The 16,793-nt window shown below is 49.6% G+C and overlaps 1 protein-coding gene across 1 annotated transcript in view; it reads right to left on the bottom strand.

Moving 5' to 3' along the window:
* LOC141172177 (uncharacterized) overlaps nucleotides 1-15,950 on the bottom strand; it is a 38,990-nt gene extending 23,040 nt beyond the window's left edge. The window contains exon 1 of the mRNA XM_073656097.1: nucleotides 15,073-15,950. Within this exon, the coding sequence (XP_073512198.1) occupies nucleotides 15,073-15,896 (824 nt within the window). The 5' untranslated portion in view covers nucleotides 15,897-15,950. The remainder of the gene's footprint in view (nucleotides 1-15,072) is intronic.
* Nucleotides 15,951-16,793: the final 843 nt, after the last annotated feature.

The following is a 16,793-nucleotide window of genomic DNA, read 5'->3' as shown; positions in this document are numbered from 1 at the left end:
CCACTCCTCCTGTCCTGTATATATACACTGCACAGTACCACTCCTCCTGCATATATACACTGCACAGTACCACTCCTCCTGTCCTGTATATATACACTGCACAGTACCACTCCTCCTGTCCTGTATATATACACTGCACAGCACCACTCCTCCTGTCCTGTATATATACACTGTACAGTACCACTCCTCCTGTCCGGTATATATACACTGCACAGTACCGCTCCTCCTGTCCTGTATATATACACTGCACAGTACCACTCCTCCTGTCCTGTATATATACACTGCACAGCACCACTCCTCCTGTATATATACACTGCACAGTACCGCTCCTCCTGTCCTGTATATATACACTGCACAGCACCACTCCTCCTGTATATATACACTGCACAGCACCACTCCTCCTGTCCTGTATATATACACTGCACAGTACCACTCCTCCTGTCCTGTATATATACACTGTACAGTACCACTCCTCCTGTCCTGTATATATACACTGCACAGCACCCCTCCTCCTGTCCTGTATATATACACTGCACAGTACCACTCCTCCTGTCCGGTATATATACACTGCACAGTACCCCTCCTCCTGTCCTGTATATATACACTGCACAGTACCACTCCTCCTGTCCTGTATATATACACTGCACAGTACCACTCCTCCTGCATATATACACTGCACAGTACCACTCCTCCTGTCCTGTATATATACACTGCACAGTACCACTCCTCCTGTCCTGTATATATACACTGCACAGCACCACTCCTCCTGTCCTGTATATATACACTGTACAGTACCACTCCTCCTGTCCTGTATATATACTGCACAGTACCATTCCTCCTGTATATATACACTGCACAGTACCACTCCTCCTGTCCTGTGTATGTACACTGAACAGTACCACTCCTCCTGTCCTGTATATATACACTGCACAGTACCACTCCTCCTGTCCTGTATATATACACTGCACAGTACCACTCCTCCTGCATATATACACTGCACAGTACCACTCCTCCTGTCCTGTATATATACACTGCACAGTACCACTCCTCCTGTCCTGTATATATACACTGCACAGCACCACTCCTCCTGTCCTGTATATATACACTGTACAGTACCACTCCTCCTGTCCGGTATATATACACTGCACAGTACCCCTCCTCCTGTCCTGTATATATACACTGCACAGTACCACTCCTCCTGTCCTGTATATATACACTGCACAGTACCACTCCTCCTGTCCTGTATATATACACTGCACAGTACCACTCCTCCTGTATATATACACTGCACAGTACCACTCCTCCTGTCCTGTATATATACACTGCACAGTACCACTCCTCCTGTCCTGTATATATACACTGCACAGTACCACTCCTCCTGTCCTGTATATACACACTGCACAGTACCACTCCTCCTGTCCTGTATATATACACTGCACAGTACCACTCCCCCTGTCCAGTATATATACACTGCACAGTACAACTCCTCCTGTCCTGTATATATACACTGCACAGTACCACTCCTCCTGTATATATACACTGCACAGTACCACTCCTCCTGTCCTGTATATACACTGCACAGTACCATTCCTCCTGTCCTGTATATAAACACTGCACAGTACCACTCCTCCTGTCCTGTATATATACACTGCACAGTACCACTCCTCCTGTCCTGTATATATACACTGCACAGTACCACTCCTCCTGTCCTGTATATATACACTGCACAGTACCGCTCCTCCTGTCCTGTATATATACACTGCACAGTACCGCTCCTCCTGTCCTGTATATATACACTGAACAGTACCGCTCCTCCTGTCCTGTATATATACACTGCACAGTACCACTCCTCCTGTCCAGTATATATACACTGAACAGTACCACTCCTCCTGTCCTGTATATATACACTGCATAGTACCGCTCCTCCTGTCCTGTATATATACACTGAACAGTACCGCTCCTCCTGTCCTGTATATATACACTGAACAGTACCGCTCCTCCTGTCCTGTATATATACACTGCACAGTACCACTCCTCCTGTCCTGTATATATACTGCACAGTACCATTCCTCCTGTATATATACACTGCACAGTACCACTCCTCCTGTCCTGTATATATACACTGAACAGTACCACTCCTCCTGTATATATACACTGCACAGTACCGCTCCTCCTGTCCTGTATATATACTGCACAGTACCATTCCTCCTGTATATATACACTGAACAGTACCACTCCTCCTGTATATATACACTGCACAGTACCACTCCTCCTGTCCTGTATATATACACTGCACAGTACCACTCCTCCTGTCCTGTATATATACACTGCACAGTACCTCTCCTCCTGTCCTGTATATATACACTGCACAGTACCACTCCTCCTGTCCTGTATATATACACTGCACAGTACCACTCCTCCTGTCCTGTATATATACACTACACAGTACCACTTCTCCTGTCCTGTATATATACACTGCACAGTACCGCTCCTCCTGTCCTGTATATATACTGTACAGTACCATTCCTCCTGTATATATATATACTGCACAGCACCACTCCTCCTGTATATATACACTGCACAGTACCACTCCTCCTGTCCTGTATATATACACTGTACAGTACCTCTCCTCCTGTCCTGTATATATACACTGCACAGTACCACTCCTCCTGTCCTGTATATATACACTGCACAGTACCACTCCTCCTGTCCTGTATATATACACTGCACAGTACCACTCCTCCTGTCCTGTATATATACACTGCACAGTACCGCTCCTCCTGTCCTGTATATATACACTGAACAGTACCACTCCTCCTGTCCAGTATATATACACTGAACAGTACCACTCCTCCTGTCCTGTATATATACACTGCATAGTACCGCTCCTCCTGTCCTGTATATATACACTGCACAGTACCGCTCCTCCTGTCCTGTATATATACACTGAACAGTACCACTCCTCCTGTCCTGTATATATACACTGCACAGTACCACTCCTCCTGTCCTGTATATATACTGCACAGTACCACTCCTCCTGTCCTGTATATATACACTGCACAGTACCACTCCTCCTGTCCTGTATATATACACTGCACAGTACCACTCCTCCTGTCCTGTATATATACACTGCACAGTACCACTCCTGTCCTGTATATATACACTGCACAGTACCGCTCCTCCTGTCCTGTATATATACACTGAACAGTACCACTCCTCCTGTCCTGTATATATACACTGCACAGTACCGCTCCTCCTGTCCTGTATATATACACTGAACAGTACCACTCCTCCTGTCCTGTATATATACACTGCACAGTACCACTCCTCCTGTCCTGTATATATACTGCACAGTACCATTCCTCCTATATATATACACTGCACAGTACCACTCCTCCTGTCCTGTATATATACACTGAACAGTACCACTCCTCCTGTATATATACACTGCACAGTACCGCTCCTCCTGTCCTGTATATATACTGCACAGTACCATTCCTCCTGTATATATACACTGAACAGTACCACTCCTCCTGTATATATACACTGCACAGTACCACTCCGCCTGTCCTGTATATATACACTGTACAGTACCACTCCTCCTGTCCTGTATATATACACTGCACAGTACCTCTCCTCCTGTCCTGTATATATACACTGCACAGTACCACTCCTCCTGTCCTGTATATATACACTACACAGTACCACTTCTCCTGTCCTGTATATATACACTGCACAGTACCGCTCCTCCTGTCCTGTATATATACTGTACAGTACCATTCCTCCTGTATATATATATACTGCACAGCACCACTCCTCCTGTATATATACACTGCACAGTACCACTCCTCCTGTCCTGTATATATACACTGTACAGTACCTCTCCTCCTGTCCTGTATATATACACTGCACAGTACCACTCCTCCTGTCCTGTATATATACACTGCACAGTACCACTCCTCCTGTCCTGTATATATACACTGCACAGTACCAATCCTCCTGTCCTGTATATATACACTGCACAGTACCACTCCTCCTGTCCTGTATATATACACAGCACAGTACCGCTCCTCCTGTCCTGTATATATACACTGCACAGTACCGCTCCTCCTGTCCTGTATATATACACTGCACAGCACCACTCCTCCAGTATATATACACTGCACAGCACCACTCCTCCTGTCCTGTAGATATACACTGCACAGTACCACTCCTCCTGTCCTGTATATATACACTGTAGAGTACCACTCCTCCTGTATATATACACTGCACAGTACCACTCCTCCTGTCCTGTATATATACACTGCACAGTACCACTCCTCCTGCATATATACACTGCACAGCACCACTCCTCCTGTCCTGTATATATACACTGCACAGTACCACTCCTTCTGTCCTGTATATATACACTGCACAGTACCACTCCTCCTGTATATATACACTGCACAGTACCACTCCTCCTGTCCTGTATATATACACTGCACAGTACCACTCCTCCTGTCCTGTATATATACACTGCACAGCACCACTCCTCCTGTCCTGTATATATACACTGTACAGTACCACTCCTCCTGTCCGGTATATATACACTGCACAGTACCCCTCCTCCTGTCCTGTATATATACACTGCACAGTACCACTCCTCCTGTCCTGTATATATACACTGCACAGTACCACTCCTCCTGTCCTGTATATATACACTGCACAGTACCACTCCTCCTGTCCTGTATATACACACTGCACAGTACCACTCCTCCTGTCCTGTATATATACACTGCACAGTACCACTCCCCCTGTCCAGTTTATATACACTGCACAGTACAACTCCTCCTGTCCTGCATATATACACTGCACAGTACCACTCCTCCTGTCCTGTATATACACTGCACAGTACCACTCCTCCTGTCCTGTATATAAACACTGCACAGTACCACTCCTCCTGTCCTGTATATATATACACTGCACAGTACCACTCCTCCTGTCCTGTATATATACACTGCACAGTACCACTCCTCCTGTCCTGTATATATACACTGCAAAGTACCACTCCTCCTGTCCTGTATATATACACTGCACAGTACCACTCCTCCTGTCCTGTATATACACTGCACAGTACCACTCCTCCTGTATATATACACTGCACAGTACCACTCCTCCTGTATATATACACTGCACGGTACCACTCCTCCTGTATATATACACTGCACAGTGCCACTCCTCCTGTATATATACACTGCACAGTGCCACTCCTTCTGTATATATACACTGCACGGTACCACTCCTCCTGTCCTGTATATACACACTGCACAGTACCACTCCTCCTGTCCTGTATATATACACTGCACAGTACCACTCCCCCTGTCCAGTATATATACACTGCACAGTACAACTCCTCCTGTCCAGTATATATACACTGCACAGTACCACTCCTCCTGTATATATACACTGCACGGTACCACTCCTCCTGTCCTGTATATATACACTGCACAGTACCACTCCTCCTGTCCTGTATATATACACTGCACAGTACCACTCCTCCTGTCCTGTATATATACACTGTACAGTACCACTCCTCCTGTCCTGTATATATACACTGCACAGTACCACTTCTCCTGTCCTGTATATATCCACTGCAGAGTACCCCTCCTCCTGTCCTGTATATATCCACTGCACAGTACCCCTCCTCCTGTCCTGTATATATACACTGCACAGTACCACTCCTCCTGTCCTGTATATATACACTGCACAGTACCACTTCTCCTGTCCTGTATATATACACTGCACAGTACCACTTCTCCTGTCCTGTATATATACACTGCACAGTACCGCTCCTCCTGTCCTGTATATATACACTGCACAGTACCGCTCCTCCTGTCCTGTATATATACACTGAACAGTACCGCTCCTCCTGTCCTGTATATATACACTGCACAGTACCACTCCTCCTGTCCTGTATATATACACTGAACAGTACCACTCCTCCTGTCCTGTATATATACACTGCATAGTACCGCTCCTCCTGTCCTGTATATATACACTGCACAGTACCGCTCCTCCTGTCCTGTATATATACACTGAACAGTACCACTCCTCCTGTCCTGTATATATACACTGCACAGTACCACTCCTCCTGTCCTGTATATATACTGCACAGTACCATTCCTCCTGTATATATACACTGCACAGTACCACTCCTCCTGTCCTGTATATATACACTGAACAGTACCACTCCTCCTGTATATATACACTGCACAGTACCGCTCCTCCTGTCCTGTATATATACTGCACAGTACCATTCCTCCTGTATATATACACTGAACAGTACCACTCCTCCTGTATATATACACTGCACAGTACCACTCCTCCTGTCCTGTATATATACACTGCACAGTACCACTCCTCCTGTCCTGTATATATACATTGCACAGTACCTCTCCTCCTGTCCTGTATATATACACTGCACAGTACCACTCCTCCTGTCCTGTATATATACACTACACAGTACCACTTCTCCTGTCCTGTATATATACACTGCACAGTACCGCTACTCCTGTCCTGTATATATACTGTACAGTACCATTCCTCCTGTATATATATATACTGCACAGCACCACTCCTCCTGTATATATACACTGCACAGTACCACTCCTCCTGTCCTGTATATATACACTGTACAGTACCTCTCCTCCTGTCCTGTATATATACACTGCACAGTACCACTCCTCCTGTCCTGTATATATACACTGCACAGTACCACTCCTCCTGTCCTGTATATATACACTGCACAGTACCACTCCTCCTGTCCTGTATATATACACTGCACAGTACCACTCCTCCTGTCCTGTATATATACACTGCACAGTACCACTCCTCCTGTCCTGTATATATACACTGCACAGTACCGCTCCTCCTGTCCTGTATATATACACTGCACAGTACCACTCCTCCTGTCCTGTATATATACACTGCACAGCACCACTCCTCCTGTATATATACACTGCACAGCACCACTCCTCCTGTCCTGTATATATACACTGCACAGTACCACTCCTCCTGTCCTGTATATATACACTGTACAGTACCACTCCTCCTGTATATATACACTGCACAGTACCACTCCTCCTGTCCTGTATATATACACTGCACAGTACCACTCCTCCTGTCCTGTATATATACACTGCACAGCACCACTCCTCCTGTCCTGTATATATACACTGCACAGTACCACTCCTCCTGTCCTGTATATATACACTGCACAGTACCACTCCTCCTGCATATATACACTGCACAGTACCACTCCTCCTGTCCTGTATATATACACTGCACAGTACCACTCCTCCTGTCCTGTATATATACACTGCACAGCACCACTCCTCCTGTCCTGTATATATACACTGTACAGTACCACTCCTCCTGTCCGGTATATATACACTGCACAGTACCCCTCCTCCTGTCCTGTATATATACACTGCACAGTACCACTCCTCCTGTCTTGTATATATACACTGCACAGTACCACTCCTCCTGTCCTGTATATATACACTGCACAGTACCACTCCTCCTGTATATATATACTGCACAGTACCACTCCTCCTGTCCTGTATATATACACTGCACAGTACCACTCCTCCTGTATATATACACTGCACAGTACCCCTCCTCCTGTATATATACACTGCACAGTACCACTCCTCCTGTCCTGTATATATACACTGCACAGTACCACTCCTCCTGTCCTGTATATATACACTACACAGTACCACTTCTCCTGTCCTGTATATATACACTGCACAGTACCGCTCCTCCTGTCCTGTATATATACTGTACAGTACAGCTCCTCCTGTATATATATATACTGCACAGCACCACTCCTCCTGTATATATACACTGCACAGTACCACTCCTCCTGTCCTGTATATATACACTGTACAGTACCTCTCCTCCTGTCCTGTATATATACACTGCACAGTACCACTCCTCCTGTCCTGTATATATACACTGCACAGTACCACTCCTCCTGTCCTGTATATATACACTGCACAGTACCACTCCTCCTGTATATATACAGTACATGACAGAACAATAATACATTACAGGACACCGAACATAAGAACAAAACAAGACGACAAATCACAGAAAATAGAAACAAAATAAATCCCCCCAGGAATATATATATATATACAGGAAATAAATATTATAAAACCTATAAAACCCCCGGCCCAGCTTCATTCATACTACTATATACAATCCCACACAATGCTCACACCGTCCTATATACACATAAAACACCGTCCTATATACAAGATTATATACAATAAAACACTAAACCTAATATAACGTATATACAACCGGGAACTAACACTAACCTACTGGTCCCACTGCCTGACCTTAGTCACCCCCTTACCGCACCTCATTCACACCACAGAAAACCAAAAATAACAATATATACAATAGTGACATGAACAAATTTTTTTTTTTTTTTTATATTTTATATTTTTTTTGTAATTTTTAATATATATACATAAAACACAGACCTACACTAACTATCCCGCCACCCCTGATCCAGCTCTGGCCACAAAGTTCAGGATTACTCCGAGCTAGGATCAGGCCCCAAAGTTTTTCCCCAGGCGGGGCCTGGACCAGGCCAGATCAGTCCTCTTATCACCGCCGATGAAAACCCCCCCAAATCCCCCACCCAACCTAACTAAAACCCCCTATTATACATTATATACAATATATACAGAACACAACCTACACACTCACCATCCAAGGCTCAAGTTCGATGCCGGCAAACCTTCTATTCAGGAGACAGAAATACAAAACAAAAATCTAGGGTGGAAAGACATCGGCCCACCACCAGGATATAGGAGTACTACCGGACTAAGGCACCCTGAAGGAAAAGCCCCTCCAGAGACGGGCCGCCCTCCGGGCACCCAGTCCTTCATACTCCAGAGAACGTACCTTCACCAGGTCACCTAGGATGTTCCTACAGACTTCATCTACATGGAGGATTTTACTCTGCGTCGAGACTAAAACCCGTGCGTTCCACGTGAAATACCTCACCACTGCGCTGACTATGAATAAAGTGTCTCGGTCCCTTCTCCCAAGGTCTCCGAACGCTCCATAGGCCCACCCGGCGTAGGACAGAGTAGCCAGCCGCGGCCAACCAATGGAAGCCCCCACCCTGTTGTACACCTCTGTATTAAAGGGACAATGAAGCAGGAAGTGCTCCATGCTTTCCAGCACGTTAGCACAAGCCTCACGGGGGCAATTCCTGTCCTCGGAGCTCCTGAACTTCAAATTGTCCCTCACATACAGCTTACCATGGAAGCAGCGCCAAGTCAAGTCCCAGTACTTCTCGGGGATCCTGCTAGAATTTAACAAACTCAACCCAACCTCCAGATCCCGACTTGGGCAGTCTTTGAGGGCCAATGGACTCTGAAAATGAGAAAGCAAGACCCTCATATCGAGGAGTTTCCTCGGGAGGGACCTCACCTCCCACATTCCTAGACCCCACCGGCGGATCATTTTCAGAACCGGGGTAACATAAGCCGGGAGATGCCCGTGTGGTGTGCGAAGATCCTTCAATCTTCCCCCTGTCTCCCATTCCTGGAAGAAAGGCTGAAACCATCCCTTGCAGGAGAATACCCACGGAGGAGCCCTCTCTTTCCAGAGGTTTGCCACGTTCACTTTCAAGAAGGTGTTCACTAGGAACACCACGGGGTTCACCATATTCAAACCTCCTAGTCTCCTCGTGCGGTAAGTGACCTCCCGCTTGACTAGGTTCAGTCTGTTCCCCCATAACATCTGGAAGAACAGACTGTAGACCCGTGTCCAGAGAGGCTCTGGCAAGACACAGACGCTGCCCAGGTAGATTAGCAAGGGGAGCAGGAAAGCTTTGCACAGGCCAACCCTTTCCCTCAGGGTCAAAGACCAACCCCTCCATTGGTCCACTCTTTGGGTGACACCTTTGATTCTGCCTTCCCAGTTTTTCGTGGGGTAATCACCCTGGCCGAATTCGATGCCCAGGACTTTGGCATGTTCTTGGGGTTCGGGGAGGGTGTCCGGAAGATCAAACCCGGGATCTCCGCCTCCCAGCCAGAGACTCTCACACTTATCCTGGTTGACCTTGGACCCGGATGTCTCCGAGTAGCGTTCTACTTCTGACATCACCACCACTGCCTCCTCTTGCGAAGAAACAAAGACGGTGACATCGTCCGCATAGGCCACCACCCTCAGGATAGCCTCCGGCGCCGCCCCGCCCATCCGCACTCCCGCCAACGGTCCACAATCGATCCTTCTGAGGAAGGGATCGATCGCAAACGCGTAAAGCAAAGGGCTAAGAGGACAGCCCTGACGGACACCGGATCCTACCCCGAAAGGTCGTCCAATCCACCCATTCACCAGAGGGAAAGTCTCAGCCCCTGCATACAAGGTCTTAAGCCAGTCCACAAACCCTCCAGGCAGACCATACCTCAAAAGAGTGGACCAGAGGTACTCGTGGTTAACACGATCAAAGGCTTTTGCCTGATCCAGGGTCAGCAAGAACCCCTTCCAGAGGCCCGCCCTGCCTTGCTCCACGGCCTCTCGGACACCTAGAACAGCACTAAAAGTGCTACGGCCAGGAACGCAACAGTGCTGAACCTCCGAAAGGAGCCGGGGTGCAAACTTCACCAGCCTGTTGAAAAGTATCTTAGCCAAAATCTTCCTGTCCACATTGAGAAGCGCTATGGGACGCCAGTTCTCAATGCGTGACGGATCCTTACCCTTTGACAAAATGATCAAAGCTGACCTCCTTAATGATCTCGGCAGAGTGCCCGAGGAGAGACACTCGTTAAACACCTGAGTCAAGAGGGGGACCAAAGAGTCCCTAAAGGTCCTAAAGAACTCGGATGTTAAGCCATCCGGACCTGGCGACTTTTTGGGCCTAAGCCCATCGATCGCCAGTCTCACTTCCTCTTCTTTGATCACTTCTGCCAAATCGCCCAGCGAGAGGTCAGCCCCTGGCTCAGGAACGGATTCAGCCAGGAAAGCCGACATCCCGTCACGATCAAGCTCCCTCCTTCCCAAGAGGTGCGAGTAGTAGGAACTGACGACCTCCAAGATCCCTGATCTGGACCTTCTCAGGGACCCCGTACTGTCCACCAGCCCCGTCACTATCTTACTATTCACTGACATCTTACAGTTTCTGTAAGGGTCGGGCGAGCAGTACTTCCCGTAGTCCCTCTCGAAAACCAAAGATGCGTGCCTATCGTACTGACACCTCTTCAGCAAGGACTTCACTCTGGAGATCTCCTCGCGGCTACCTCCAGTCGAGACAAGATGCTCGAGTTTCCTCCTCAGGCTCTGATACAGGCGATCCCTGTTCAGGCTTCTGAGGTTCGAGAGCTGCCGGAAGAATCTCGCCACCCGATGTTTGAACATCTCCCACCACTCTGACTTAGTGTTACTTAGGCCCAGCAATGGTACCTGGCTCTGAAAGAATTCCTCAAAAGACCGTCTCACAGCTTCTTCCTCAAGGAGTGACGAATTCAGCTTCCAATAGCCTCTTCCCATCCGAGGAGTCTCTGTAACGTTCAGAGAAAACATAATCAAACAGTGATCGGAGAACTCCACCTCCACAACCGACAACGGTGAAGAGACGGCCTCCTCCTTCAAATAAAACCTGTCTAGCCTAGACCTGCACTGACTACCTCTAAAAAAGGTGAATCCCGTGTCGCCCGGGTTGTGCCGGATGTGGACATCCACCAGGCGAGCCTCACTCACTATCCTGTTTAAAGCGACGCAGTCATAAGCCAGCCGGTCTCCGGAACCTCCTCTATCACAGGATCTCGTGACATTGTTGAAATCCCCTCCGAAGACCACCTGCCGACTCGAAAATAAAAAAGGTTTGATCTTCAGGAAGAGACATTTGCGGTCCCACTTGGACTGGAAACCATAGATGTTAATGAGCCGAAGCTCTTGCCCCCCCATGGAGACATCTAGGATCAAGCATCTCCCCATTTCTAATTCGATCACTCGTCTGCATTCAACCGCTGCGGTCTTAAAAAGGACCGCCACCCCGCTATACGGCTCGGCCGCAAGAGACCAGTAGGAGGGCCCATGCCTCCACTCCCGCCTTGCTTTATGCAAGGTTGATATATCGGTCAACCTGGTCTCCTGCAAAAACAAAATGTCGGCGTCAAGTTGGCCGAGAAAATGAAAGGCCGTGTACCTTGCCGCATCTGACTTTATGCTGCAAACATTAATAGTTGCCAGCGTCAACGGGGTGGGTGCCGCCATCATGATTGATTGAATTAGATAGCCTTTTTCTTCCCACCACTGACAGTCCCAACCTCTTCCTCCGATAATGACGGGTTTTTAGTGCGCTTAAGACAAACAGACTCGTCCATTCTCTCCTTACATACATTCTTGCCCTCGTCTGGTGGTCCTGGGTTAGTCGTCCCCCCAGAGGGCTTTGTATTTGCCCCCCGAGAGGAAGACCCAGCCATCTCCTGAGCCCCAACCACCTTGTCCGCAACCTCCGGCCCCGGGTCCCCACTTCCCCCCTCCAGAGGGAGGTCCTGGAGAGTCCCGAACCGGTTGGAGAGATCCACCAGAGGGGGGGCGGCTGAACCCTCCAATGGCGCTTGGATCACGGCCAGAGAGTCAGAGGGGTCACACTCCAAAGAGGCAGCTCGAGACCTGGTCCCCCTCCTACCTCTGGCCGTTTTTCTGTTACCCTTTTTCTTTTTCTGTGACCACACCCCCTCTCCCTCATCTAGACTGTCACCAGAAGAGGGTTCCTGGGAAGACGTGGCGTCCTCTCGCTCTTCCCTTTCAAGTCTCTTGACTTCCTCGCTCAATTCACTGTCTTTAGGATCCTCAGCTGCAAGTGAAGTACCTGGGTCAGAGTTTAGGGACATTACTCCCTGCCCCCTGTCCCCACGGCGCTTCTCCTGCCGCCTGATGGTGGATGGCGGCAGCTTGCTCCTCACCGGTTCCCTACCTCCCCCGCCCCTACTGGTCCCTTCACCGGCAAGATTAGTTCCAGCTTTCGCCTGTCCCGCACTCGCCGCTTTCAGGACCGCATTGGCAAAGGAACGCGGACAGCGACTGAACGGGTGACCGAGGTCACCACACAAGTTACACCTAATCCTGCGACAGGCAGCAGCAAGATGACCAAGGTCCCCACACAGTGCGCATTTCTGGGTGGTACACTGCGCACTGAAGTGTGTGGGACTACCGCACCTGTGACAGACCTTAGGCTGCCCCCGGTAGAAAATCAAGATCCTATCCCTCCCCAAAAAGGTTGAGGAGGGGATATGGGTAACAGTGTTTCCCGAAACCTTCAATCTCACCATGAAGGTCCAGGCCCCTGACCAGATACCATGGTCATCCAGATTCTTTTCGGGAATATTGGTGACCTCTCCGTATCGACTCACCCAGGTGGTAATGTCCATACAGGAAAGCGACTCGTTACTAGTCAAAACGGTCACTTTCCTGACTGAATCTTGGCGGGTTATTGCCAGGGGAAAGAGACCATGCCATTCGGGGCGACTCCGAGCCAGCTCATGGCGAGACCAGAAAAGCTCAAGGCCCTCCGGTCTCACGAAGCTGACATCGAAGTAGGAGGTCCCGTAGGGATGGATCAAGGCAAAGATGTCATATGCCGCAAAGCCCATCCCCAGCAGGAGCTCAACCACCTTCGACCTATCAGGACAGGAATCCTTGCTTACCCACTGGAGACGGACCACGTTCCTACGGTTACTCCTCTGCCCCGTTGTCGGCAGAGACCAGACAGTCTCTGCCCCTCTATCTCGGAAGGCTGAAAGACCATGTCTCTCTATCCAGAAAGACAGATCAACCTCCCTCCCCTCTACAGTGATGGAGCTCTCCCCTCTCCTCAGGGCGTCCAGGAGCTGCTGTTGCAAGTCACCATCCCCAGGGCCACCAGACGAGGGCGCACTACTACCCCCAGCACTGACAGCTCCTGAATAGCTTTGGGCTGAAGCCCCCGCCAATGCTGGGGGGGCAGCGGGACCAGCGCCTACTTCCCCCCCACCAACACCAGTGCTGCTCCCACCATTCACTCCAGTACTATTCACACCATTCGCAGGACCATTACTCCCATCGTTCACTCCACTACTACTCACACCATTCGCAGGACCATTACTCCCACCATTCATTACACCACTACCCCCAACATTTGCTACACCACAACTCCCACCATTCCCACAACTCCCAGCATTCATTCCACCACTACCCCCACCATTTGCTACATCATCATTCACTGCACCACTACCCCCACCATTTGCTGCATCATCATTCACTGTACCACTAATTCCACCATTCCTACTACTCTCATCATCTGCTCCACCATTACTCTCACCATCTGCTCCACCATTACTCCCATCATTCACTGCACCACTATTTCCATTCCCTTTACTTGTCACCCCATTACCTCTGCTGTTCTCTGCACCTTCCACAGTCACCTCCATTCCTTCCTCCCTTGTGTCTGGTGTCTCTGCACTCACACCTGCTGGGCCGGGGGAGGGGAGCACCTCCAGAGACTCCTTTCCATGCAGCACCACACCCGTTTCCCTTTGGTTGCTGCTGGCTTTCTGCAGGTCGTCTCCTGGAGCGCCCCGCCCCCCTACTGCAGCATTTTGGTCCTTGTTCTGGCCAGACTGTTTTCTCGGCACCTCTGCCCGCCCTGCACCCACAGACTTTGGGGTCTTAGTGTCCTTTTTGGGCGCTGGGGCACACTGCCCCCCTGTCGCAGCAGTGTGCCCAGTGTTCTTTGCAGATGTGTTTTTCACATCCTTTCCTGCCCCCCCAGCCCCGGTGATAACCGGCTTAGCCGCAGAGGGCAGGGTGGGAAACTCCACAGAACTTCCTATGTCCGGCGCTGTGAGTACCTCCACAGCCTCGCCCCCTGCACTGTTCCCCGCACAGATGGCAGCATCGCCGGACGTCCGCCTCCTCTCCCCACCTTGCCTCTGCCTCGAGCCCACTGCAGAGCCCGTGCCTTTAGGTTTGGTGGGGTTTAAACAGAAGGTGGCAGGTGCAACATCAGTCATTGGTACATACTTGTAACTCACCACCTCCTGTGCAGCTCCTCCGGTCTTCTTCTTCTTCCTCTTCCCTGTCTCCTCCACTGGTTTGTCCTCACCGAAGGAAAACCGCGTCAGGTCCACTGGAGACTCCAGCAGTCGGATCTCCCTCAGCAGTCCTCCTTCCTCCTCCTCCCCCGACACTCCAGCCTCTGCTGTGGGAGTCCTCTGCCCTGCAGGGAGACCACTTGAGCTCCAGCTCTGCCCCTCACTGGCTCCAGCACCTGAGACTCCAGTCACCTCTTCATCCTCCTCCTCCTCTTCACTAAGGACGCTGGCTGGCGGTTCTCCTGAGGTGTTTAACCCCTTCATTTCTGAGAACCGCCGCTGGTTCTTAAACCTCTCCAGGAAGGGACCTGCGCTTTTCTCAATCCCCTCCCGGAGGAGCACTAACCTGACCACCTCGTCTCTGAGGGCTTTAAACCTCTGGGAGGTCGCAGGTCTTTCCTTGTTGGACGCCCGGGTGTTCAGGACCCGGGCCTCCCTCAGCTCCTCTTTCAGCTGGGTTAGTGCTTTGCCGGCGTCCTCGTACTCTCGCAACGTGGCGACCACTCGGGAGGAGAAGGAACTTGTGGACTCACTGGAGCTCATCTCCCCCCAGGATCTTGCTGGGCTCTTGTTCCTGGGGCCTGGGGTGCCCCGGTCTCCCTCTCTGGGCTGGCGGTGAACAGTCTCGGGGTTGGAGCAGGTGGATGTATTCTTCCTCACCCTTCCCGATCTCCTCACTCCCTCCTGGGCCGGTTGTTGAGGCTCCTTCTCCCCCGCCGGCATAGACCGGGGGATAGGAGGCTGGGAAGCCATGCCGGCCTCCCAGTAGGCCTGCCTCTCCCTGGGGAGAAGAGAGGCAGACGACGACCCTCCTCCTGGAAGTGCTTGAGCTCAGGAGGCAGGTGCTACTCTCAGCGCCACTCCTCCTGTCCTGTGTGTATACACTGCACAGTACCACTCCTCCTGTCCTGTTTATACACAGCACAGTACCACTCCTCCTGTCCTGTATACACTGCACAGTACCACTCCTCCTGTCCTGTATATACGCTGCACAGTACCACTCCTCCCGTCCTGTATATATACACTGCACAGTACCACTCCTCCTGTCCTGTATATACGCTGCACAGTACCACTCCTCCCGTCCTGTATATATACACTGCACAGTACCACTCCTCCTGTATGTATACACACTGTACAGTACCACTCCTCCTGTCCTGTATATATACTCTGCACAGTACCACTCCTCCTGTCCTGTATATATACACTGCACAGTACCACTCCTCCTGTCCTGTATATACACTGCACAGTACCACTCCTTCTGTCCTGTATATATACACTGCACAGTACCACTCATCCTGTCCTGTATATATACACTGCACAGTACCACTTCTCCTGTATATATATATACACTGCACAGCACCACTCCTCCTGTATATATATACACTGCACAGTACCACTCCCCCTGTCCTGCATATATACACTGCACAGTACCACTCCTCCTGTCCTGTATATATACACTGTACAGTACCACTCCTCCTGTATATATATATACACTGCACAGCACCACTCCTCCTGTATATATATACACTGCACAGTACCACTCCCCCTGTCCTGCATATATACACTGCACAGTACCACTCCTCCTGTCCTGTATATATACACTGCACAGTACCACTCCTCCTGTCCTGTATATACACTGCACAGTACCAC

Source organism: Phyllobates terribilis, unplaced genomic scaffold, assembly GCF_046119375.1.
Source record: "Phyllobates terribilis strain yellow unplaced genomic scaffold, ASM4611937v1 Scaffold_12__6_contigs__length_324123572, whole genome shotgun sequence".
Lineage (NCBI taxonomy): Eukaryota > Metazoa > Chordata > Amphibia > Anura > Dendrobatidae > Phyllobates > Phyllobates terribilis.
The sequence above is the reverse complement of the archived record's forward strand: the minus strand, read 5'-3'. Positions and strand labels throughout refer to the sequence as shown.